This window comes from Dipodomys spectabilis, unplaced genomic scaffold (assembly GCF_019054845.1).
Source record: "Dipodomys spectabilis isolate Male_0828 unplaced genomic scaffold, ASM1905484v1 ptg000187l, whole genome shotgun sequence".
NCBI lineage: Eukaryota > Metazoa > Chordata > Mammalia > Rodentia > Heteromyidae > Dipodomys > Dipodomys spectabilis.
The window spans coordinates 2,437,617-2,464,628 of NW_024870864.1; the positions used below are offsets into that span (position 1 = coordinate 2,437,617).

General features: G+C 50.8%; 2 protein-coding genes across 2 annotated transcripts; both read right to left on the reverse strand.

The window, feature by feature from the left end:
• Positions 1-1,360: 1,360 nt before the first annotated feature.
• On the reverse strand, positions 1,361-4,994 carry Adra2b (adrenoceptor alpha 2B). Its single transcript, XM_042695472.1, has 2 exons — positions 3,220-4,994; positions 1,361-2,815 (listed from the first exon to the last, which is right to left on the reverse strand). Exons 1-2 carry the CDS (start codon positions 4,584-4,586, stop codon positions 2,734-2,736), a joined length of 1,449 nt encoding a protein of 482 aa, XP_042551406.1. The 5' UTR covers positions 4,587-4,994; the 3' UTR covers positions 1,361-2,733.
• Astl (astacin like metalloendopeptidase) lies at positions 4,772-25,660 on the reverse strand. Its single transcript, XM_042695358.1, has 12 exons — positions 25,612-25,660; positions 24,857-24,982; positions 23,178-23,239; positions 21,650-21,743; positions 21,164-21,281; positions 20,122-20,303; positions 16,352-16,433; positions 16,109-16,263; positions 11,879-12,037; positions 6,378-6,492; positions 5,578-5,656; positions 4,772-5,029 (listed from the first exon to the last, which is right to left on the reverse strand). Exons 1-12 carry the CDS (start codon positions 25,658-25,660, stop codon positions 4,772-4,774), a joined length of 1,479 nt encoding a protein of 492 aa, XP_042551292.1.
• Positions 25,661-27,012: the final 1,352 nt, after the last annotated feature.

Here is a 27,012-nt window from a genome sequence, read left to right on the forward strand (position 1 = left end):
GGTCCAGGAACCTGCCCCTTGAAGAGCCTCATACAACAGGAGACATGGGGTTCAATGAAAAGACCATGAGCCTGGATGACCCTGAGAAAATCATTACACCTCTTTGGGTCTGGTTTCCCCTGGATAAAATGGACAGATTCATATCTTAGCAAGTAGGAATGAGTACCAGAAAAGACTCAGGAAAAGGGTACCTCAGAGCAACCCGCCATATGAAATGTAGGAGGCCTCAGGACCTTGGTGCCTTGGCTAGGGGTAGAGGAGATGGGAATAGGGCAGGTGGATCTTTTTTTTTTTCTTTTTTTTCTTTTTTTTTTGCCGGTCATGGGGCCTGAACTCTCCTGGGCACTGTCCCTCAGCTCTTCAGCTCAAGGCTAGCGCTCTACCACTTGAGCCACAGTGCCACTTCTGGCTTTTTCTGTTTATGTGGTGCTGAGGAATCAAACCCAGGGCCTCATGCATGCAAGGCAAGCGCTCTACCACTGAGCCACCTTCCCAGCCCCAGGTCTTTCGTGTTAGGTTCAGTAAGGCCATATGCACACTGGAAGCTCTGCTCTAGCAGAGCATGGCACTGAGAAATTACGGACATGGTGAAAGTATACACAATGGGAATAGTGGAGTAACCCCATACCCCATAACTCAGGTCTCACTGTTTCCTCTAAGTTCCACTTTCTGGGGTCTGCCCTGGGCAGCAGCCCTGCCTATGGTCTCTGGCTACCAGCCTGCGATTAGAGCCAGATCAATGTAGCTTGGGGGCCTTAGGCACTTCATGTGGACAATGGTGTTCACAGCCTTCCAGCTAGAAGGGTTGAGGACGGAGCACAGCAACTCCATTCTGCCTGCTACCCCTGCCACAAATAGCAGCTTCATGTCATTTGCAGAGAGGCATTCCTCCCTCCCACCTACCCCTGAGGTTTCCATCCACCTCAGTGGTCCCTGCTGCTGCGAGTGACTAATCAACAGGGTAGCTTGATGCTGTCTCACTGTCACTGATTCAACAGCCTCTGTATGTAGCCTTTGCTTGTACCAAACAGGAGGTGCACTCCTGTTTCTCCTCCAAAACTCAACCTAAAGGCCACCTCTTCTGTGGAGCTCTCCTTCTCCTTCTTTTCTCTTATCCAATGTCTGTCTCCAGCTCCTCTGGCTCTCCTCACCTCCACTAACTTGTGATGATGAATTAGGATGCTGAGGGTGACAGGTGCGGGGGGGGGGGGGGGGAGATACAGCTACACCTGAAGAAGATCAGGATAGCTGTCCCTGGGAGGGAGTTCTAGCTCACAGGGTCAATATTCAAGCATGCTGTGCAAAGAGCTGAGAATCAACCACTCCTGGAAGCTTTTGGAAAACAAGGATAAGATTTGTTTATTCCAAAATATGCTTTATTGATAAAATAGGTCAACTTCTGGAAAAAAAATAACCTTGCATGTCACCCCAAGGGGGCCACAGGCCACATCCCCCTGAGGGTACACACATGATTGTCGGCAGATGATCACAAAGCAGTCCCTTCCCCTGAACCCAACCCCCCAACCATACCCCAGGCCAGTGTCCTTGCTTGACAGCCACCACCCACTGAGGACCAAGTTGGGCAGCCTTCTTCCTCTGGAAGGACTCTTTGAACATCATTCTCTCCACTCCAGAAAACTCCCTTAGCACCCTTCCAGATCTAGCAGGTGCATACGCTGCCAACATCCAGGTGCTCAGCCCACCCTTCCCCAATACTAAGAGGTCTGCTGCTCAGCGCTGAAGCCAGAGCAGCCCACGGAGAAGGCTGAGAAACATCCCTCATGCTCCCAGTTGTTCCAAATACCAAGATCTGGGGTGCAGGGAGAAGCAGGAGGAAAAGGCTCCTCGGTGTACAGCCCCATCACTGCAGGGTCCTAGACAGACAGCCAGCAAACCACCCACCAGGGGTGCAGTTAGTAATATTTTACAAGGACCCATACAAGGCAGAGACCTGCCAGAGCCAGAGCACTGTAGCAAGTGGTTCTTCCAGGAGTCCACCGAGGCCCTGCCCAAGTCCTCCACCTGAAGTTATCTCAGACTGCTTCCGTGGTGTGGGTATTTTTAGCTGTCTTGGGGAAACAATTTCCTTGCTTGATGACAAAAGATTTATCTCCCACTGGGGTAGGGGCCAAATCACTGAAAACCCTCTTGGTGTTGCAAGAAACATGTTGAGAAGCTGTCACCCAGCATAATAACTCAAACCTTTGCAGGCATAAGAGCATGTTCTTAAAGAAATCCTGAAACTTGAAATAGTGATTCTGTGTGCTACTCCTCGCTTCCCGTTTGGGGTAGGAATTCATACCCCAGGCACAGAACAAAAGTCTGCAGGAAGGCGGGTGGTGGTAAACACATAGAAAAGGGATTTTTATATCACCAGATAATGACATTTGCTGGTTCGCTAGTGCATTCCCCCATGGAGCTCAAAGCTTTCTGCAGAGCTTTCATCTCCCTGCAGCAAGTAGGCGGCAAAGCAATTGTCGCCCTGGCTTTGACAAGGGGCGAATGCCAGGGTTTGAGGATCATCCACTGGAGCAGAGGCTAGACCCCCCCAGACCACCTCACTAGATGCAGCAACATGCCCACTTGCTTCCCAGAAGGGTGCTGGGTAAGGAAACCAATCCACAGTTCTGATCTTCTAAGGAGCCACAATCTGAAGGTAGGGGGGAATGGAGGGCGCAGAGACAAAACCATCATATAAATCCCCATTCTGGTGCCCAAGACAGGTGAACAGTTTCATTTCTTCCTCCTTAGCAGCAGTACCTCTTGGGAAAAGGAGAAAGCTGGCTTCCTGCTCTCTGGGGAAAGGGGGGGGGGGCTTGGGGTGATAAAAAAGAAACAGAAAAGGTCACCAGCAAGTCACCTGGCAAGGCACACAGGTACCTCAGGAAAGGAAGGCCTACCTATCAGCTAATGGGTGACTGGGAGGGAGGTCCTCTATTCCAGCCTCATTTCAGCTTCATCCAGGAAGAGCCTGTTATCCATCTGCTTGTGTTTGGGTGGTGAAGATATTTCCCCCACAACAGAGCCAGCAAAGGAAGACTTTGAGTGAACCCATTTAAACAGCCCCTCTGTCCCAGACCTTCCAGAGGGGCTCCTAGGATGAGGTCTGTAGGAGCTGGACAGGGACCAGAAAGCCCCAGGGAGACAGCCCCATAGAGCAGAGCAAGAAACGGTGACCCTGGCATCATTCCCATACTGGCAGGGGGCAAGCAGGCTCACCAGGATGTCTGGGTCCACTGGCGGCAAAGGATCCTTCTGAAGGCACGGCGAAAGTCCTGGTTGAAGATGGTATAGATGACGGGGTTCAGAGAGCTGTTGCAGTAACCGATCCAGAAGAAGAACTGGAAGAGTCCATGGGGCACCTTACAGTGCTGTGGGCAGATGGCGCCCAGGCTGTAGCTGAAGAAGAAGGGGAACCAGCAAAGTACAAAGACACCGATGACCACAGCCAGCACAAAAGTGAACCGCTTTTCCCGGGTCAGCTGTGCCCGGCGACGCCACCACCTCCCACTCATAGCACCCACACCCCTGCCCAGGAGCACCTGGCCACGAAGGGTGGCCAGCACCTGGGAACCCTGGGGTTTCTGCAAGGGTGGTCTGTGTACGGAGGCAGGAGACACCGGCACTGCCTGAGGTTCACAGGCTTCTTCCTCCTCTTCCTCTTCCTCCTCAGCGTCCTCTTCTTCCTCCTCAGCTTCCTCCACAGATGCCTCACAAATGCTCTTCTTCGGGCCCCGGCCTGAATTGGGAAGGGCAGGCCAGCTAGGTGGCAAGGCCCTAGCCCCCGGATCTTCTGGGGTCTCCCCTTCGTTCTTCTCTCCAGGAGGATTGGGGCATCCATTGGCCTCTCCAGTAGAAGATAGACGAGAGGCCAGGGTTGGCACCTTGGCTGAGGTTGGGGGGCCCCCAGGGGCAGGACGAGACTGCTTAGACTCACCATCCTCAAGGCCTCTCTTGGCCCTTGGACCTCTGCGGTTGCTGCTGCGTTTTGCAATCAGGTAGATGCGCAGGTAGACAAGAATCATGATAAGGCAGGGTGCAAAGAAAGACGCGAAGCTGGAGGCCAAGATGTACCAGGCCTCTTGGTTGAGCTTGCATTGGGGGCGCCCGTGGGGCTGGGGTCCCTGGTCACCCTTGTAGATGAGGGGCGGCAGCGAGATGAAGGCTGCGATGAGCCACACGGTGAGGATGATGCACTTGATGCGGCGCGGAGTGCGTTTGGAGTTGTACTCCAGCGCGCGGCTCACCGCCCAGTAGCGGTCCAGGCTGATGGCGCACAGGTGCACAATGGACGAAGTACAGAAGAGCACGTCGAGCGCCAAGTAAACCTCGCACCACGTGCGCCGGAAGTACCAGTAGCCCAGCAGCTCATTGGCCAGCGAGAAAGGGATGATGAGCGTGGCCACCAAGATGTCAGCGGCCGCCAGCGACACCAGGAACAGGTTTTGTGGGGCGCGCAGGGAACGGCTGGTCAACACAGCCAGGATGACCAGTGAGTTCCCGAAAATGGTGAAGAGGATGAGGAAGGTGATGACCGCCGCGATGGCGGCCGTGGCCTGCACGGAGTAGGGCTCCTGGTGGTCCATGGTGGGGCCAGATGTGGCCAGGGAGAGCACAGCTCGCCAAACGCACGCACCACAGGAGAGAGGGCCACCCTGGCTGGACCACACGAAGGGGTCGTCCCCCTGGTAGCGCAGAAGGCTCTGTGGTGCCAGGATCTGGCCGGACGCGGCCTGGGAGGTCTGCGGCCCCGGGGCCAGCCACTGCCCGCCTACATCCCCATCCCACAGTCCCCGCAGGCCGTCCAAGAGAAGTTTTCCAAGTTGTCCCGCTGCGGTCCCAGTCCCACTCGCGACCCGAGGAAAGTAGCGCCGTCGTGCCACGAGGCTCCCGGACACACGGTGGGGTTCAGGGCCCCGGGCCGGGTTGATGGAGGTGCGTGGCGGGTCGTGGCGGAGGCGCAGAGCTGACGCTCCGCGCGCAGGCTCCCGCGCCGCGCCGAGCCGAGCCTGCCTGCAGCCCGCCGCGGCTGGGGAGTGGGGAAAAGGCTGGAGGAGGGAGGAGACTGGAGGCGGGAGCAGGAGGAGGGGAGGGAGGCGGGGCGGGAGATTGGCCTAGGGTGGGCGGAGGGTGCACTTTGCCTGCGGGTAGACCAGCGGTGCCCAGCCTCCGGAACTCGGCCCTCCGCCCGGGCGCCCCACACCTTCTCCCGGCAGCCAGACCAGAGGGGGCCGGCGTGGCGGGGGGGGGGGGGGGGGGGGGCGGGGCCGCTGAGCTGGCTGGCGTATCTTCGGGCACTGGTAAGGATCCATTTGGCTGCGGACTGCAACGCTGGGGCGGAGCACCCGGGTCTAGGGCGGTGGGCACGATCTGATTGCTCCTGCTGCTGCCCCGAAGAAGTCTCAAGTGGAAAGTCTGGGAGGGTTGAGATGCTGGCGCATAAGGAGCTACATCCCCACCCCAAACTCCACCGGAAAAAAAAAAACAAAAAAACAGCGAGGGGCTCCGGGTCGGAGGAGCAGGGTGCTGGGTCTTGGCCCATTTAGGCTTCGCCACCCCGGCTGGAGTCGGCCGGACCTGTGAAGCCTGAGAAGGGGCGCGTTTCTGGGTAGCGGGCGCCACCTGCTGCCGCCTGCGTAACGAGATGGTTCTCAACCTGCGGGAGACCCGTGCCCTTTCACTGAAAGGATCCCAACTCCCTGGGAAGCGACTGTATGATTTTTAGCTTTCCTGTTGCTGCCTCGTTTTCCACCATTAAGGTCAAAGAAGGTAAGAGGGAAACTGGCATAGACGCAGGTCAAAGCAACAGTTGAGTCTCCTGCTTTGGGCTGGGGGCGTGGAGAACGCCAGCCAGCCCTTGACCACAGGAAGTGGGCTGAAGCCTTCTTCCAGCCAGAGTGAGGATCTTTCTCACACAGCTCAGAGTAAAAGGCGGTACCTGAGACACAGAAAGGGAAAGATCTTGCCTTTGCCCAACTGCACTGGAAACAAGAACTCGGTGAGAAAAAAAGGTCACACACTAAACCCTACCCTGATCCCACCTGCCTGAACTCAGGTCCCCTCACACTCCCCACTTGCCCCCAGCCACTGTCATCAATTTCCTCCTGGACAGCCCCAAGGACATCATCTTTATTAGAAGTCCTGTCGGTGTAAGCCCAGAGTAGAACAAGACCTCACATTTACACAGCCTTTTGGCAGTGCATCGTTTAGATACACGTCTTGATTCATCTCAGAAAGTGGGGCTTCCCCACCTCAATCCAGCATGCCCAACATGGACCTTCACTCTGGCCTGGCCACTTCTGAGAGAGCAGGAGTGTGACCTCTGACAATATCTTATCCCTACCCAGGCTTAGATCTGTGATCTCCAGACCACCTGCCTAGCCTTGTCAAATGCAGCTTCCTCCTTGATCTTGGCCTGACGCTGCCATCCTGCTGGACCACACAGCACTCCAGTTAGGCGTGACAAACCCAGCTGGATGAGGAAGTTGAAACCTAGGTAAAAGAGGACAGCCAGCTTCCTTGGCTCCTCCCCAGACCTCCACCCACAGCAGACCACTCGAGACATTCCTTTTATACATTCTTCCTGCTGACTGGACTGGGAACAGCCTGTGCCCACAGTCATCAGGGATGGAGAGGCCCCTACACTGAAGGATTGAGGATGCTATGGGAACCAGGAAAGCTAATTGTGAAAGTTCCTGCAAGTCCTAATTGCTCCCTGCACCAGAGTCTGCACCCCAGAGACCATAAGGGGGCATGGAGAGGGACTACTTGTCTGCCATCTCCATACTCAGGCTGAGGCAGGAAGAATCTCCCCCAAATACTAAGACTAGTATCCACTGGGGCATCTTCTGGTCTATTTTCCTTAAAGGGCTAGGCCTCCAGAAAACTGCAGAAACTGAAATAGGGTTGCCCATAGCCTACCACAGGGTCAACCTTATTGTTAGTGCTACAAAGTACCAGGCCATGCTCAGCAGCCTCTACTAACCAGTGAGGGACCAGCTCAGGTGGGCACAGGCAGGAGATTGCAAGATGCACCCAAGAGGGGGTGGGATTTTTGTCTGCTGCCACCATACCTCCCAGGCATACCTTCCATGAGCACTGTGTTGGGTGTACTAGTTTTCCAAGGTGGGGTTGCTGTTGCATTAGGCCTTCACACACACACACACACACACACACACACACACTACACTTGTGTCTCTCCAGTTCTCCCTAGCACACACCTAGCATACACTTGCTCCATCCTGCAGGGGTACAGGGGAGAGAATCTGGGCCTACCTAGTCACAGGTCTCAGCTCTTCCTAAATTCCATCCAATCATCCATTGCAATGCCTTTCCACTACCAGGACTGGCCGTTTTTAGCCCCAGATCTACAGAAGCCAATAGCAAGAGTCCCTAGAGCATCCCCAGCTATGGGGATGGACAGTCAGGGCCCCAACTCCATCCCCACCCCAACCAGGCTGGGCTGACCCTCGGCATACCTTGAGTCCTCATACCTGTTATCCTTTCCAGGATGTTGTTTCTTCTGCCAGAGGGACCCACCCCACTCCTCATTGTGATGTCTCAATAGGATGCTCAGTCCTCAAGGTCCACTCACCTGTCCCCACCATCCCAAGTGGTGGAAGGTCCCTGTTCTCCCGGTCCCTCAAAACCAGGCACATGTACCACTCCTAGATGGGGTCTCATGGGCACACTATATCAGGAAATGGAGTCATTCCCTGTCCTGATCCCTGGTCCACAATGTCAGAAGATAAGGACAGTGTAGCAAGTGTCAATGTGTCACTATGCATGAGCACTCTTACACCTTGCCCAAGTGAAGGTGTCCTGCAGGGATGGCCTTGGAAACAGGCCCTCAGGAAACCAGTGGCCTAGCATTTAAGCAATTAGTTTTTCCAAAGAGCAAAATCCTTCTCCCCAAATTGGTCATGAGAGCCTAATGAGACCTGTAACATCTTAGTGAAAAACCCTGGAGCAAATTCTCCTCCAGGGCTGAGGTATTTGGTGGCCCAGACCTCTGCCTGGAGGGCTCTACTTAGTGCTAGTCCCACACTAAAGTCCTTGCCTCTTAAGTAAGGGCCCTGGACCTTTATTTCCAGAACTTCCTGTTTGACCCTGGAGCCATCCTCTGTCATCAGCATGACAAAGTCCCAACCCTGATCAAATTGTCTTCCCACCCTGAGTTTGACCAAGTGATTCCCCTTCCCAGAGCCATACACTCATGGCATTACCACATCAACTAGCTTTGCTTTAAACTCATGACCACCAATCTCCAGACTTTTCTGGTCTACTTTCCTTCCCATTGACACTCTACACCCCTGCCTTGCCCGCCCCGAATCCCTCCCTGCTGTGACTTTGTCTGGTACTCAGGAGAAATGGAAGCCATTAGGCAGGAGTGTCTCCCAAGGCCCCCCTGTGCCAGAGTTCAAGCTGTTTGTTCCCATACAAAGGGCCAGGAGCCCAGCCTCTTCATCTGTGCGAGCCCACCTCCTAGCATGAGCCAGAAGGTCCCCTAGACAGCCTTCCTTCCCCCAGAGGCAGCAGCACCCATCCTACTGCCCCAGGCTCTGTCCCGGCTCCTCACTCTTAGCCCTCGGAAGTAAGGCATCTGAAGCCTGCCCTCTAGAGTCCATCCCTGGTTGGATGGACTGTGTCCTCTTTGTCACTTCCCTTCCCTTGGAACTCTCTCAAGACTCAGCTTCCTGTCTTTTCCCAAAATCACTCAGATGTTCTCCCTGAACATGGCTCTCCTCCCCACAAGAGGAGCCCCTGGAAACACCTTTCCCTGGCACAGTGCCAGGTGAGGAACAGTAGGGAAACAAAGGTGTAGCTAAACATTGTGAGGTGTACACACAATCCCGGAGCAAGGGCCTGCTGCATGGTCAAAGAGAGGAAAATGCTGTTCTCAGTGCTCAGCACCTAGACTGGTGCTGAGACCCTTCCTCTCCTGGATCTAAACTTTGGGGGAGTTGTGTGCCTATGTCACAGCTCATGTTCCATGCTAATGGCATGCCCTGCTCCCTCCCCGAGCCCCCACACCCTTGGCCCACCACTCCATGGCCAGCTCCTGGGATGTCTCAGACTTACATTTCCCTCACCCCTGCCTCTCCCTGGGGTTCAGTTCCCAGGGCTGTGAATGGCCCAGCTGACCTCCCCAAGCGTGTGCCCCTGCCCCCGGCATTGTCACATGAGGCTGTTCAACCCCCAGAGCACACACTTCTGTCCACACCCACAGCCCTTGCCACTCATGGGCATGACTGCAGTGGCCTGCTGTTCTGCTTCCAACTCCTTTTCCATACAGCCTCCAGAATGACTCAAATCCTAAGTCCTGTTGCTCCCTGCTGTTCTTGGAAAACACTCCCCATTTGTCAGGCCTGGCCCTGGCTGCCTCATCTTACCCCACTACACTGGCCCAAAACCCCTTGGTTCTTTCTACTCCCCAACCCCTTGGCACCGGTGGCTTTTTCACTGGATTTTTCACAGGCAGCCACCCCTGACATACTGGTCTCAGTTTATCTGTTCTTTCCTCAGAGGGGCACTAAAACAGCCTATGGGAGTGCTCCCTTTGCCATTTGTCAATTCCAGGCGGTTTTCCATTGGCCAGTTGACTAACCAGCCCTCTCCCCACATCCTGAGTTTAGAAACTCTACTTCAATCATGTTATTCCCAGCAACCACAACAACTGCCGGACACTTAACTAGCATTTGTAAACATCTATTGAATAATTATATTTCCAACTCTGTGGTTGGGATCTGGGGAGATGAACACCCCAAGACTCTGTACCTACCACACCACCCAAGCTGGGGATCAAAAATAGAAATGCCTGGACCACCCAGGCCCAGTGCAGGGCAGAGGTTGGCATGACCAGGTTCCACAGTGACAGATGGCTTTGGGGAAGGACATAAAGACAGCTCTGTCCCTGACACTCCCAAAGAGGAGAGTCAGCAGGCTCACCCAACCCAATCTCCTGAAGAACCCAGATTTGTGGAACACAAGCCATATTCTAAGGGTGGCCTCTGACCAGGAGCTTGTGAAAGCATACGGTGGGGTTGGGGCACCCAGGACACAGAGCATTATCTCCCCAGACCCACTAGGCCAGCCCATAGGTTGCAAGACAGACATATTTCTCTAACAATTCGAGGTGTGACATATTCTGCTTCTACCCTAGATTGACCGAGTGCCTGAGCCTGGAGTCTCCAATGGGCCAGAGCCTCTACTCACTATATATCACAGCCTGATCCCATCCTCCTCCATGTCCAGGGAGAGAATGGCCGTGTTCCCTGCCCCCTACCTCATGATCCCTCCCTGAGTCTAGTGCCCTATGTAGCCTCAGAAAGTTCTAGACTCCAATCTGAAATCCAAGCAAGACTGAGGGCAGAGGTTACAGAGTTCCAAGGATATGTCAGGTCCTTAGAGGGACATGCCCTCTAGAGCCTGGCAAAGGCCAAGCCCTCCTGGCCCTTCAGGACTCTAGGCCTCAGTCCTGCAGGGTTGCTCCTTTCTGAGCCACACTGAACATGCCACGTGCTGGATCTTTCTCTGGAAAGTGGGTATGTGCCTCTGGGGACCCTCTGCCAGTCAGTGGCTGAAAGGCTCTCATATACGGTGTATAGGGATGTGAGCAACAGCACATGCAGCAAGCACCTCACTTTATTTCTGACTTCACCCCACACGGTGGAGGCTTCCCCCCCCCCCCCCCCAGGGACACAACTGACCCTTTCTCCACTCCACTCCCCCCAGTGCAAGCAGGGTTTCCTTGAGCTTCTGACCTCCAGAATTGGGACTGAGAGGCTTCTGGCCCAGACCACTTATCACTGATGCCCACATTCTCTTTGCTCCTGGAACAAACCTCATGGTGAAGGCCAGGAAAGAATGGGGCTTGACCAAAGAAAGGTAAGTAGGGGGACCCCCAACCTATCTTCTCCAGGATCTCCTCAGGCTGAGCCCCTTAGAGGAAGGCTTGAGGAAGCAGTGGTCTGGAATAGAACTGAGCTTCATGTCTATCCCAGACTTCAGGCTCCCTCATACAGACCTGAGGGCTCCACCTCTTCCTGGTCTCAGGCTGGTAGTGGCTCTAAGTCCCAAGACGTCTTACTATACAAAGGTGCAAAATGGACTCACAGCACTCCCTAGAGAGCAGGGCTGGAGACCCGACCCACTAAAGACAACATCCTTAGTGGCACGACATCAAGGAATGGGACACTGCTTTAGGGTTCCAACCACAGAGTTTGCCCTGAGGCTTGCTCCCAAGGCACAAGTAGAAGCAGCACCATTAATCCATGGGGGGGTGGGGAGGGAGGCTGAGTGTCAGCCAATGGAGAGCTCTCAGGGCCACCAGGGCTGGAACCTGAGTCTTCCTCACCCTCCACCCCCATAAGAATCTTGGCCTTGAAGGATGTCACTCCCATTCTCTGCATCTTTCAGGGTTGAATAAAAAGTCAAGAGCAGAGACCAGGCCTGTGACCACCCAGCCGGAACCTGGAGGGACATGATGGGGAAGAGATGGGAGACAACTGTGCCTCAGAGTGACCAGGGTGGAGCTAGAAGGCAGGGCTGCTGTCCAGAGGGGCCAAGAGTTAGATGACCTAGCACCTCTGAGCAGACATACCCTCCCCACCTGGGGACAGAAGCCACATGGTCAGGCCCTGAAGTGACTGCCAGGTACACAGCATGCTGGCAGAGCTGGGTTCACCAAAGCAGTCTGGATAGGTGCTGGCTCATCTGCTACTTCTGGAAGTGGAGCTGGGGTACAATGGGCACTTAAGTATGTCTCTGGAGCAGTCTAGGCTAGCCCGTTTCTGATCTTGAGAAAACTAAGGTCTGAGGTGCTGTTGCCAAGGCTGATCCACATCGAACTTCCTTGGGGCAGGGAGCTCCCACTCACGTGAGCTCTCTACAGACCCTTCAGCAACATGCTGGCCTCCAGCCCCGAAGCCACCAAGGTCAGGGTTCCCAGATTCCACCTGTAGTGCCTCCAGAAGTCTTTGTAGATATGGTCTGGAGGCTGAATTGGGGTTCCTACCAACACTGGGTACATGGAGCCCTAGAAGCAAATCAAAATTCCAATTAAATAACTATACCCATTAGGATGGCTATAATGAAAAAGATCATTTATAAGCATTTGCAAAGATAAGAAATGAAACATGGTGTGGCTACTTTGGAAAATAGCAGCTGAGTCTGAAGTTGCAATAGGGCCTAGCAATTCTCAGTATGCCAAAAAGAAAAGATAGAGCCTAGCACACGAATGTCCATCCTAGTAGATAGTAGCTGAAAACCATATTTAATTTACCTTCCATATGATGCTGTGTCCAGGGAGGGGGTTTTTGAGTCAGGAATGGCAGAATTTCCTGACCACCCCTTTTCTGCGAACCAAACTGCCTTGTGATGCCACACGAGACTCTACCAATAACATTGCTGGCCTCCCCATCCACACCACACCACTTCTCTATTCTGGTGAGTAAACTCTACAGGTTCTCTGGTTTCCTGTTTGCCTCTACACCAGAGAACTTTCTACAGTTTTAGGCCTGGGCATCTAGGTTTGGGGCTTGGCCTGTTTGGTCTAGGGGGCACTGGAGGATGCAGGACCCTGCTTCCATCTGGTAAGCTCTTGTTCACCATCAAACCGATTCCCTACCACTCTTTTAATGGGGTACTGCAAGTCAAGCCCCAGCCAGGACACTCAGTTGGAGTCCTCATTGCAATTGCAACAAGGCCTGGTAGATGTCACTTGGCCAATAAGAAACAAGACACTGGGAAGTGCTACAGCATGGAGGACTCAAACATCAGCCTAAGGGAAATAAGGTAGATGCAAAAAGCCACGTAATTCCCATTCCAGAGACAGAACGTAAATTAGTGATTAACTGGGGCTAAGGGGGATGGAGGGCACTCACATGCAAAATGACCTACAAATAAGATCTGGGTTATGAGCATACATTTCACCCTCACAAGATGTCAAATTGTTTATTCCTATTCGTAGGGCAGACATTACCCATTGCTTTGGTGTTATTGGGATTTTTGATTTCTGCCAATTTAAGGCAAGAAAATGGTTTTGCAATTTTTTTGTTTGTTTGCTGGTCCTGGGACTTGAACTCAGGGCCAAAGCGTTGTCTGAGACTCTTTGTGCTCAAGGCTAGTGCTCTACCACTTGAGCCCCAGAAAAAGCTGGCCTTTTCTGAGTAGTTTGTTGGTGGTAAGAGTCTCATGGACTTTCCTGCCTATACTGGCTTTGAACAGTAATCCTCTCAGATCTCAGCCTCCTGAGTGAGCCACCAGCACCTGGCTTCTTTTGCATTTCCTAAATCACTAATGAGTCTTTGTTTGGGTCATTTTGTTTTTGTTTTTAAGATAGTCTCCCTATGTCTCCCAAAGTGGTCTTGAACTCTTGGTCCCCCTGCATCCTTAGCCCGAATGCTGGGCTTACAGTTGTGTACCACCACACCCAATAGGCTCACGGTGCCACGCTTGTTCCACGTTTGATTTCTCCCGATATATCTGTTAAGTATCTTACCCATTTTTCTATTTGGTAGTTTTTCTTTTGTCTTATTAATTTTTATGTATACTGCATGCAACTGATGATATATTGGAAACATTTTCTAGGTTTATAATGTGCATTTTTACTTTATTCATATTACCTGTTGATAATTAGTTTTATGATAAATGTAGTTGGATTTGTGAATCCCAGTTTTAGGGATAGGATTATTTATACCTTATTTAAGAGAACTTTCCCTGTCCTGAGGTTATAGAAATATCTTGTCAAAAGCCAGGCACTGGTGGCTCACACCTGTAATCCTTGCTACTCCTGAGGCAGAGATCGGAGGATCAAAGTTTGAAGCAAGCCTTAGCAAGAAAGTCCATGAGACTCTTATCTCCAATTAACCACTAGAAAACCAGAAGTGGCCCTATAGCCCAAAGTGGTAGAGCACTAGCCTTAAGCAAAAGAGCTCAAAGACAACTCCCAGGCCCTGAGTTCAAGCCCTATGGCTGACCAAAAAATCTTGTTGAATGTTTTCTTTTAAAAGTTTTATCATTTACATACAAGTCTTACATGCATGGATTTATTCTGTACAATTAAGAATTTTAAGTAGTTACCCAATAGTCTCAGAATTACCCAGTAACTAATTTACCTTTTCCCTGGTGATCAAACTCTCTATGGGATCCACTTCTGGACTTGCCATTCAATTCCCACAGACAATTGACTCTTTTGTATGAACACACCTTATACGGTGTATATCTGTATACCCGCAGGTGTGTTATACAGATTATCTTATAAACAATGACTGTGTTGCTAGGCCAAGACAAATTTTAGAATCCCTATCTGCACCAAAACTTACTTGGATTTTGAGTCAAAATTTTTGAGTCGAAATTTATTGCCTATAGATAATATTTGAGAGATGAGTTTTTATCTTCCTTTTATTTTATCCTCCTTTCCATGACTATGATACGTATCTATCTATAAATTTAACACTTTTGAGGGGGTTACTGGGGTTTGAATTCAATACCTTGTGCTTGCTAAGCAAGCACTCTACCCTTGAGCCACGGCTTCAACTCATTTTATTCTAGTTATTTTTCAAATAGGGCCTAACATTTATGTCCTGGCCAGTCTGGCCTGTTACCCTTTTTAATCTATGCTTCCTAGACAGCTGAGATGACAATGTACTACCACATCCAGCTTTTTATTAGCTGAGATGGAGTTTCATGAACTTTCTGCTCAGGGTGGCCTCTAATCATGATCTTCCTGATACCAACCTCCTGAGTAGCTAGGATCACAGGCATGAGGCACTATGCCCAGCTTTCGGTATTTTTTTTTTTTTTTTTGGTTGGTCATGGGGCTTGAACTCTGGGCTTGGGTGCTGTCCCTCAGCTCTTCAGCTCAAGGCAAGCACTCTACCACTTGAGCCACAGTGCCACTTCCGGTTTTCTAGTGGTTTATTGGAGATAAGAGTCTCACGGACTTTCCTTGCCTGGGCTGGCTTTGAACGGTGATCCTCTGATCTCAGCCTCCTGAGTAGCTAGGATTACAGGCGTGAGCCACGGCGCCCAGCTTCAGTATTTTTTTTAATGAATATTTCACATTGCCCTTTGGCACAATGGGAAGCACCTTCCATTTAGGTGCTTTTCCCTGGGAGGAGGGAGGGAAAAGATGTGGGGGGAACGATGGGGGAGAGGAGGAAGGGGGGAACGATGGGGGAGAGGAGGAAGGGGAGGGAGAGAGGTTGAAAGAGATGGGGAGGCATGGGGATACTGGGACTGAACTGAGGGCCTTATGCTCTTGTTTGGCTTTTTTACTCAAGTCTGGTACTCTACCACTTGAGTCATCTCCAGTTCCCCTGTAGAAATCTTAGACAGCTTCTTGCCACCTTTATTCCTTGAGACCTATTACCAGTATTATAAAGGTATTTTAAATTATATTTTCCAAAGGTAAATATAATTGAGTCTAATACATTGATTACATTTCTTTTTAAATTTGTCTTTGCTCTAATAGTTGTGTATAGGGTTTCTCTACTTGCAATACAATCACCCCTCGTTAGTGACTGGTTTGCTTCTTTTCCAATTCTTTCTTTTTGTCATCCTGCAACCGCTAAGACTTCCCCTACAGTCTTGGGTAGATGAGAGAATGAGAAAACTTGGTCTTAGTTTTTGTAGTTTGCCATTAAAAATTACTTCTGCTCTTAAGTTTGGATAGATGTCCATTATCTAGGTTAAGAAAAAGTGGCCTCTGGGCTGGGAAGGTGGAGAGTGCTTGCCTTGCATGCCTGAGGCCCTGGGTTCGATTCTTCAGCACCACATAAGCAAAAAGGAAAAAGCTGGAAGTGGCGCTATGGCTCAAGTGGTAGAGTGCTAGCCTTGAGCTGAAGAGCTGAGGGACAGCGCCCAGGCCCAGAGTTCAGGCCCCACGACCAGACCCAAAAAAAGAAAAGAAAAGAAGAAAAAGTGGCCTCTGTTTATTTGCTAAGTAATCAATTGGCTGTTAACTTCATTCCTTCTGTTTCTGATGATGGTATGTGGTGAGCCACAGTGATCTTGCCCACCTCCCCTCTGCAGACTCATCTCCCACCACCTCACCCCACATCAACATGGCGCTTTCTCCACTTCACATCACCTCCCCATCACTCACCGTTCCCAAAGGAGTCAGGACCTCTTGGGCTGCAGTCATAGAGCTTGCGGACCCTGCTGATATCCGAGGCACTCAGGTTCCATCTCTGGCCAATATGGGCACTGGGGGCCCAGAGCGGTATGATGGTGGGCTGCCTGCGCCAGCTGAAGGCCAACCTGGAACCCAGGATGGGGCCAACATGAAGACCACAGCAGGGACTGGGAGAGTGGTGTGGGGGAAGGGAGGGAGGAGAAGAATGCTTACCTCCCATAGTGCATCACTGATGAGTAGTCGTAAGGGGCCAGCATGTTGCTGCTCTGAGACTTCATGAAATTGACTTCAAAGCCTTAAAACACCACAGAGAGGGGGGGAGGGAGAGAGAGAGAAATGTGGGGAGGCAAGGGATAAAAGATGACTTTCTGGGAATTAGTTACCCATCTACACCAAGGAATCTGAACCCACAGCCAAGTGTTTCTATCTGGTTCCTAACTCCTGCATGCCTGCACCACCCTGCTCTCCCCTGGGAGAGGGGCAAACCCAAACCAGGTGGAGTGTAAAGCAATGATGTCATAGCCATCACCTCCCACCAACCAAGTCTCTCCTCTCCTTCCTGCTCAGATCCACCGTATATAGGCCTAATATGCTAAAACTACAGTGTCTATGAGTCTATACCCAGTGAACAGTCTTAAAAGTGTGCTAGCCAACCAGCAGCTAGTGGCTCATGCCAATAAACCTAGCAACCCAATAGGCGGAAATCTGAAGATCGAAATTCAAAGCCATCCAGGGAGGAAAGTCTGTGAAACTACCTCCAATTAACGACCAAAGAGCTGAAAGTGGTGCTGTGGCTCAAATGGTAGAGCACCAGCCTTAGTGGAAAAAAAAAATACCAGGAAGTTGAAATTTGTAGTGTGAGGTAGTGAGGAGGAGCAGATGAATGGAGGAAGGGTGGGCAAATGCAGATTCAATATTCAATGTCCATATATGTGAAAATGGAACCAGGCCAATTGAAGGAATGGCTGGGGTTGAAAGATGGGGGAGAATGACGAAAGCGACGACATTGATCAAAATGCATTATCTCACAACCTGACATGTTGAGTCAAAACCCCTCTGTACAGGCTCATCGGCTGCACTGGACATTGAGGAAAATGAATTAAGCAACTGAAAGGCAGCGATGGGAGGGAGGGAATGAGAGGGAAAGAGGAACAGCTGACACTAAGCAAAAGAAAAGAAGTGTACATATCACCTGAAGTGGAAGAAATAGTTGTATTGTCAAAGCTCATAGAACTCACAAACCTTATAGACAATTTGCCTTGTGACAGTTAAAATGTGTTTGTGACCAAGTATCACTATTCCACAATACTGTGAAATAGGTGAAACTTATGTAATCACCTCATCTCAATAAAAAATTATTTTTAAAAATCCTCTGTACAATTAAGGAAATAATAATTAACAAATAAAATGAAAACCCTAAGGGGTAGCATCCAAGTATTGAGTTCTGGAATCATGATGCTCGCACCCCAGCAGCAAGTACCTCTTGATCTTCCTACTACAGGCTATATCTGGAGCCTACCAACCTAGTCATCCTGGTTGGCCAGAGAACAACTCTCTGGATCCTCTGGGCCTAGGAGGGGCAGGTTCTCTCCTGCCCTTCACTATAAGCTTCTGAAAGGGAGCTATTGTCTGCATCTTTGTTCTTAGTCCCCCAGATCCAGCCAGCTCTGTTCTCAACATCTCCCTCCCCAAGGTCATCAGCAGCCATCTTACCACAAAGTAGATCAGCATTTCAGTTCCTTTCTATTTCACTACCTGCCAAAAAAAAAATCTGCCCTGGAATATGCGGCATTCTTCCCTTTAAAATCCTTTTCTTTGTTGTTGTTGGGTTTGAACTCAGAATCTTGCATTTGCTCAGTTAGTGCACTACCACTTGAGCCATGCCTCCAGCCCAAATGTTTTTTTTGCCAGACTCACTGGGAAAAAAAAGGACTCGAGCATTTTTTTGGCCTGGGCTAATTTTGAACTGGTATCCTCAGGAGTATATAGGATTACAAATGTGAGCCACTGACACCCAACTTGCTTTAAAAACTTTTATTATCATAGGGTGTGGTAGTACACACCTGTGATCACAGTACTCAGAAAGCTGAGGCAAGAGGCTGACAAATTGGAGGTCAGCCTAGGCTACATATGGAACCTTCCTCCCCGACAAAACAAACTCCTTTATTAAATATTTAATAAGCAACTTTTTTCTGGCTCAAAAATCAAATATCTCACTTATATAAGGCTATAGGTTCAATATCCAGCATGTATGTGTACAAAATGTGTGTCTACATATACATGCATATATACACATATAGTAATTAAATCTCCTGCTCCATCCTTATTGCTGACTTCCCATCTCTCAACCCCCACAACTGTTAATTACTGGGATTCGTTTTTACATCTTAGCAGAGTTTGTTCTGTTCATGATAATTAAATGCAAATATGTTCTTATTTTTCTCTATTACTAAGAAAAACCATGTTTTCTCCTTTGCGGTAGCTGAGTTTGAGGTTTGGTTTTGGGGGGCCTAGCACCCTATGCATATTAAGTGTTCTGCCTTGAGCTACATTCCTCAGCCTGGAGTAGGTGGTGGCTTAGCCTGCTCTGTTGCTAGAATGCCTTGAGTTAATTAATGCTGCTTACTAACTCATTAATTTCTGCTTTTACCTTTATTAATTCCTCCAGCTTTTTTCCCCTTACCTTAAAGTGGCATGCTTAATTTGTTTGTTCTATTTTCATGGATATAAGTATCCACATTTATAAACTTTCCCAGAGCCTGACCTTAACCATGAACCATTCATTTTAATATAGTATCTCATGATGGCTGTGTGTGTGTAAACAAGATCTCACTATGTAGCCTAGGTTGGACTCAAACTTATGATCCTCCTGCTTCAGCCTCCCAAATATTGAAACTATGTCAGGAATAATTTTTGAGAATTCCTACACTGTTTTACAGAACTAAAAGAAACTTGGGGTTCTGTTTATTAGTTTTTACCTTACATAATGATCAGAACATTCGTCCTAACTCTGCTCTTTCAAATCTCAAATTTTCCTAACTCTCCTCTTTCAAATCTCAAGTTTTCCAACTACTCCAGGAGTGCCTGGAAGGACATGATCTCATTGAAGGGCACAGAGACTGCACCAGCCCTTATGCAGTCCCCCTAACCTAATCCAACTCAATCCCATCCCTCTATACCAGACCCCTCCACCCAAAGGCATCCTGTGACCGAGCATTCCTTGCCAACTGCTCTGTTGACCTCAAGACACCTTCCCAACTTTCTTACTCAGCCAGAACCACAGCAGTAGGAAAGCCCCTAACCCCCAAATGCCAGGAGCTGTCTGCACACAGGAAGCCCCTTACTCCTCCCCCACCAACCCCTGAACACTTCTTCCATCTGAAATCAGGCCTTTGAGCCCCTGAAAGCAGGGATTCCCACATCCCTGGGATCCCCAGCACATAGACACCATTCACATGCATCTGAGCAGAGTCTTAGCTTTGCCACGGCTGGAGCCTCCTTAGTTTCCTGAGCCTTGTGCCAATGGATGCCCATCTCACATACTCCTGCATCTTGCCTTTGCTACGCCTGGCACATACAACTCATTACCTCCTGGGCTTCCTTCTTGCTCGCTGCCTTCAAGTGACATGCACCCCCACCCCTATACAACACAGGGGATGGCTAGTTGAACAGTAGGTGAGAAAAGCCATAGGCCACTGCCAATTCCATGCTCAAGTGACTAACAGTGCCAGTAAGAAGTTAGACACAAAACAAATGGTGACACCCTCACTCGGGCACAATAAAAGAACACAGATGAAGGCCAAGTTTACAGCCAACAGCCAGAGCCAGAGCCAGGTGCCAGGAACGAGAAACCACACTTTTCCCTTGGAAAGATGGATAATTTTATCCAAAGGAGGCAGAAAGCTCCTTGCCCTAAACCTGCTGCCCTCTCCCCTCTCCCAGGGCCCTCAAGCCCAGCCCATCCTGGGCACCAGCAAGCTTACCCGGGAGGATCTCATTCCAGTTGACCCGGATGTAGCGGTCTCGGTCAGCCCGTGTATGCTCATGCCAGAAGCCCAGCACATGCATGAGCTCATGAAGTACAATGCCATGGCCCTTCTGGAGACAGGCTGGTGCCAGGGACACCACCTGCATCCCTCCACTGCGCCCTATACCAGAGAAGCACCTGCAAGAACACAGTGTGTCAATCAAACAAGGGGACAGGAAGAGAGCAGGCCTTTCCCTCCCCCATGTCCTAGGACACATGAGCACCAAAAGGGGTACTCCTATCACATACCCCAGGTGTGATTTTCCCCCACAAGCCTTGTGAATGCCCTGAGCGTCTGTGAGGTAGGTATAATGAAACCTGGGCTGCCAGGAAGAGGAGAAACCCAATAATAACATGGAGAATGGACGCAATAGTTACGTGAGTGGACCTTCCCCATGAGCCCTAGATAACCTCAAGCCACTCCCCCATCTCAAAGAGAGGGCAGTGGGTCTTACAAGTTAGATGACTTTCCTATAATTAGGTGATGCATGCACTACAGAACCAGGATGAAAGATCTGCTCACAACTCCCACCACAAAGCCTCCCAGGATTAGAGATAAAGGTGGAGCTCAAAACTCATCCCTTCCCCGCCTTCAGTCTGCAAGTCCAGCTCAGGGGCAAACCCAGAAATAAGTTTAAACCACATCAGCGTTTATTACAGGCTGAATGTTGAGACCCACATACACATACACACAGGCTGAATGTACACACACCCCACACACCCCCCATACACCCACACACACCCACACACACCCCCACACACCCCCACACCCCCACACCCCCACACCCCCACACACACACCCCCACACCCCCACACCCCCCCACACACACCCCCACACCCCCCCCACACACACCCACACACACCCACACACACCCACACACACACCCCCACACACACCCCCACACACACCCCCACACACACACCCACACACACACCCACACACACACCCACACACACACACCCACACACACACACACCCCCACACCAGGAGCACTCACCCCGACATAGGGATGATGGAAATGAAGTCTTTTTGGCCCTGGTAGGCAACAAATCGGATGCACGTGGAATGTTCAAACTCTGCAAAGGCCTGAAGGATGGCCTGGCGGCTGGGCTCATCTGAAGAAGACACCCTAGCTGACCCCCTGCCAAGACCGCAAAGCTGCTATGGCTCTCTGAAGTCTGGGATCAGGGCTTCAAGCTCACCCCCTCAAAATAGGTGACATTGAGGAAGAAGGCTGAGCTGCAGACAGACCCTAGCTGGGTAACCATGCGGCCTGGAGGGAACAGGACAGTTCCCATCAGCTGTTCCAAGATTTCAATGTTCTGGGTTCAGGAGGCCCTGGGGACAGACCTCTTTGGAGAGGGGGGGCTGCCCCTTTGGGTAAGAGAGGGGCTATGACTCTACAAGGAAAAGGGGAAAGATTAACTCCAGGCAGGGCCCTACTGCCTAAGGAAGAATCCTCCACAGTAAGGGAGTCACTCACCATACTTGCTGGAGAGCAGGAAGGGGACCTCCACGATGCCACCAGCACTCTTGGGCCACTTGTTGTTGGTCACCGATAACAGTTGGAAGGAGTTCTGAGAAGAGAATGCAACTCAGAGATCTCAAGGGACACAGGGTCCCCAAGCTTCATACCCGCCTGGGTGTCACACCTCAGGCTACTGCAACCCTGAAGATGTGAGAGGCAGGACATGAGCTGTGAGGGCAGCCCCTCCTCTCCAAAGAGGTCTGTCCCCAGGGCCTCCTGAACCCAGAACATTGAAATCTTGGAACAGCTGATGGGAACTGTCCTGTTCCCTCCAGGCCGCATGGTTACCCAGCTAGAGTCTGTCTGCAGCTGAGCCTTCTTCCTCAATGTCACCTATTTTGAGGGGGTGAGCTTGAAGCCCTGATCCCAGACTTCAGAGATCACTAGAAGGGAAACGGAAGCATGGGGCTTCGGTAGGTGAGCCATGTGAAATTATGAGGCCCAAGGCACCATCCTTTGGTTTGGCAGAGGATGGCACAAAACTTAAAGGGTATAATATATATACATAATATCAAGCAGGTAAGGACAAGAAGTTTGCCAGGTCTCAGCAGCCCAAGGTGCCTGGTTCAGAAGAGAACTCAGTTCTAACCAGCAGCCCCCACCCCAGCACCTCAGCAAAACAGTGCCACCCCCGAGCTCCTCTGAAGGTAGAAAGAGGATGGGATGGGGGCCTGGTCACATAGATGCCCCAGTGGCTCCTTTTTCCATCCTTCCACCAAATGGAATTCTGGGATATAGGCTTCACAGTTCCCAGCAGGACCTGCTTCAACAGCCATCAAAGGTTTGACTTACTGTGCTCTGTGAGGCATCACGTGACCACCTCACCCAATGCTCCACCCCCATCTCCCAACACCCATACTTCGCTTCACAGAATAACCTACAACAGTGACCTAACCCTGCCCCCAGCTCTCCAGTGCAGCCATGGGTGTGGGAACGGCAATAATCCATCAAGATAGTCTTCTTTCCGCTGGGTACTCTCCTGTCCTGGAGCCTTCTATCGCCATCAGTTGGCTGACATATGATTCTGCTCTCCTAAGCAATGTGTTCCTTCCTGGCTACCCAAGTCCACACCAGCCTCCTACCTTCTGACTTGCCCCTCACCCAAAGACATTCTCTCCATTCACAGCTGTTCTGGTTTACTCAGTACTGATGTAATGCAGGCCCTTCGCCTTCACCCTAACTCTGCTAGCCTGGACTCACATCTCCACCCCAGTGCTTCCTGAGCACCTCCCCTGGGCAGGGTACCAAGTGGGAGTACTATGAGGACCCAAACCTCCTAATACAGGTAGCCCTATGGGGATGACAGCGTTGCGACTTGGCTGTCACCCTCCATTAACATTCCTACTGATTATTCCTAATAGAACATTCACCTTGATGTGACCAAAAACAAAGTGTCTATTCAGCCATGAGAAGCAAAGACAGGTCCCTCATGTCAAACATATGTGACATGGAGGGGTGGGCTCAGAGGACTCAGAATACTCACCGGCCGGATGATATCCCCCTCCATCAAGAAGCTAGCATCTGGGGTTTCCTCTGGGATAAGCCCTGGGAGAGAAGGAAGGCCGTCTTAGTGGCCTGAATCCCCCAGAACACAGACTATAGGGACAGCAACCCCTGGGCCTGGGTCTCCTTTGACTTTAGAGCTAGCACTTTCCTGAGCACTGAGGCTCCAGGGCAGCCTCCTGCCCCACTCCCCACTCCCAGCCCCGAGCATCCCAGATTCTCAGCCTGATCACACCCTTTCCCTGCTTAAAACACAGCCCATGGCTCCCATAATCCAGTCCCAGTTCCAGGCCCTCTACTGTCAGAATGCAGCCTCTTCTACCAGGGGCCTCCTCTGCCCCTACTCCAGCCCAACTCTCTCCTATTCCTAAAATATGCCCTGAGCCTTTCTTTCCTACCTCATCAAATAATCCTGCCATATACAGATGTATGACCCCTATACATCTGTTACATTTGGAACCCTTGAGGTAACAAGGGACAGATATCAACTCTCAACTCACACTATGACGACCCATTTTCCCATCTTCCCTCTCTCCCCTCCATCTCTTTCTGCAGTACTGGAGCTTGAATCCAGGACCTCATATTTGCCTCAGCTATTTCTCATCTCTCTCCAGCTAGGGAGCCTTCTTCAAGGCATGGGGAGAGTGGCTTCTGGAGAAGTAGATAGGCAGGAAGGGAAGCCCTGGAGGAACAGAGGCTACACCTGATCTCACGAGAGCTCTGGACCACAAGTACCACAGATCATCTCTCCTGCCCCTTCTGAGCCATTGCCATAGAGGAGGGAGGGCTACCAGGTACCACTAGCCAACGCTGGTTCCTTTGGCCAAAGGTTAAGCTCTGTAATCGGCACAGCTGTGCGGTATTGGCAGCCATCATTCACACAGCTGGGACTGATGGGGGTTTCTCCACAAAAGCACATTGGGTAGAGCATGGGCAGTGTTTATGACTTCCTTTGGGCTCAGAGAGAAAGGTGTTGAGGCTGTTTTTTCTCTTTATATCTAAAAAAATCGATGCAGGAAACATACATTGCTTCTGGCTACCTCCAGAATACGCAGGTAACCAGAGCAGGGACTGGTGCCCAGCTCACAGTTTGGCAGGTGCTGGCTCTCCTAGCTGGCTCACAGAGAAGGAGGGCAGACACTGCATCTACTTAGAACCCACCACAAGGCCAGGTCATCGCTGCTCCATCAACCCCTCCACCTGTGGTGCTCCCACATGGAAATTCAAGCCTCCTTTCCATTTCCACCAGCGGCGGCCTGTCTGTATGTCCTCATTCTCAGCTGAGATCCCTCAGTCACAAGCTTCTTTGTAGCCCAGCCTGACCACACCTGCAGACTTCCCCTTATGGGGTGGCTGACATATTCTCAACCATCTATGAAGATTTAACCTAGCACCCAGCCTCAAAGAGCCCAATGACCTATACTTTTATCAGGCCATCTTTTTGAAAGATCTGTACTTTCTTTCACATAAAAATAACACGCCACCAGAAAGGATACAGAAAAATAGATTTAAGCCTCTGCAAGTGGAACACCCACCCACTTACAGGTCCCTGAGGAAGCTGGTGCCTTTCAGGCTTTCCTGCATGCCCAGTGTCCCATGGGGCGTTCCCATCACATGGATAATGTCCTACCCCTTCCAGAAGAGTTTGAGTGCACTCACCTTGGTTAATCGCAGGGATATCCTGGTCCACGGCTGCCTGGCTTCCCGCAGAGATGAGGCCTTCTGGGACACTGGTACTGCAGGCTCCTAGACATGGGGAAGCCGAGGGTGCTCCTAGGATCGAACCTAGCCCAGAAACACAGATACAAACACAAATACCTCATGATCCCACTTAGGAGACAGCACAACAGGATGTGGGATGCCCAGGGTATCCACCTCTTCAGCCAGAGGTCTCCAGCGCAAGACCTGGGGAACTGTCTGGCCGCCCTGACCAGCTCCACCTTGTGACAAGGTTTAGACAGCTTAGAAACAACAGGAGGTCTCTTCCAAGGAATAACCCTTGGTTCCAAAAGGCATGCATTGCATGCATGAGATAGAGAGGGTGGGAGGAAGAACAAAGGCAGGAAAGCGCTTGGGTCTTCATGCTGTTGGCAGTTCTGGGTAGCCTCAGACCCAACTCCTCAACTCCCTTTCTCAGCTGGAGTTCTGGAAAATGAGCCTAGTCTGGGTGACCCCTTCCCCTAACCAGGCTAGAATAGGGATCCCTACCCGCAAAACAAGCAGGTTTAGAGCAGGAATCGAACTGTTGTCTGCTGCTGGGCAGGCCCTCTGCCCCCAGCCTCTAGGAGCTCCCCTCTAACAACCCCTTCCCCCACCCCTAGAGAGTCCCGTGCTGAGCTAGTAAGCTCAGTGAAGGCCTATGTAATGAGGCTCCTGGCCTCTCTCCAGTGCTCTGGAGACTGCAGCCAGCTTACCAATCAAGAAGAGCAAACCCAGCACCCAGAGGCCTCCCATGTGCCCCATGGCACCACTGCCTCTCAGCAAGAAAGAGAACAAATCCTCCATGTAATAGGGGAGTCTAATGGCAGGCTTAACCCCCCCCACACACACATACCTGCTTAAATAGCATCTCTGCCAGACCGTTCCCCACCCCCACCCCCAGCCTTAAGTGGGAGATCTAACCATCTCCACCTGCAGCTCCTGCATTCCATACCCACCTGCAGCTCCTCCCAGCCCCAACCACCTCCACGGGCTGCCTCGCCCAATAGCTTCCACCTGCAGCCCTTCCACGCCTACTTGAGACCCGACCCTCTCCCAACCCTAGTTCAGTCCTGAGCCCTCTGGACTCCAGGCCCACTCACCCTGGCAGAAGTGGATCAAAGAGTGGAAAAGGTTCACTTAGGAGTGGCTCCTCCAAAATCCCCGCCTGCCACCAGAGGGCAGAAAAACATTGAAGAAAGGTACTCTGGGTGGGGTCGAGGCTCCAGTAACAGGAAGAACTTCATCCTCCAGCTAAAGACTCTTTCCTTTATTCTCCTTCTACCCCCTCCACCAGGGATCCTGTGTAAGACCCTAATGCACAGCCCCTCCCCCACCATTGCTGTGTACTTGAAGATGAGGGAAAGATGACTACATCTTATAGGCTTTTATTTTAGAATTCATATAGAAAAATGCACAATCACAAGTTCAGAGCTCTGTGAAACTTCTCACAGAACACCCCTATGGTCAGCACCCAGTGGAGCTTTTTAAACACTTAAGACATTCACATGGACATTTCTAATGACACACATCCTGGCACAATGAACCAGTACATATTCTCATTTCACAGATTTGAAAAGTAAAACCTTATCTACCTAGCTTCTCTGTCATAGCCCAATCACCTTCCCTCATCAACATACAGGAGGTGGAGCATGTCAATGCTAGGCTCAATTCAGAGGCCAAATCCATCACCAGTACCTAGGGAAGGAAAGTAACAGCCAGGAATACCAGCAACTGTCCATAATAATTTATTGGTGTCCCTGCTGTGCCATGAGTCCAGCATTTCTCAAAAAACAGAAATCTGAGGCACAGGGATTAAGGCAGATGTCTCTGCTGCCTGGGCAGGGTGTTGATATGTCAATACTAATGATGGTATGTTAGCTTGATTGTGGAGTCATTTCACACAGCATAAGTTTATTAAAGCACTACACTCTATGCCCTAAACATTTAGTGTTGTCAGTTTTTTTTCAACAACTCAGGAAAATAAAATATAGGCCCCAAAACTAGAGTGCATGAAGGCAAAAAAAAAATGAAGTTAACAGCAATAATAATTACCCTGCTTGGGCAATGAAACAGATTCTTGTCTGTCAGCCAAGCACCAAAGGTTCACACCTGTA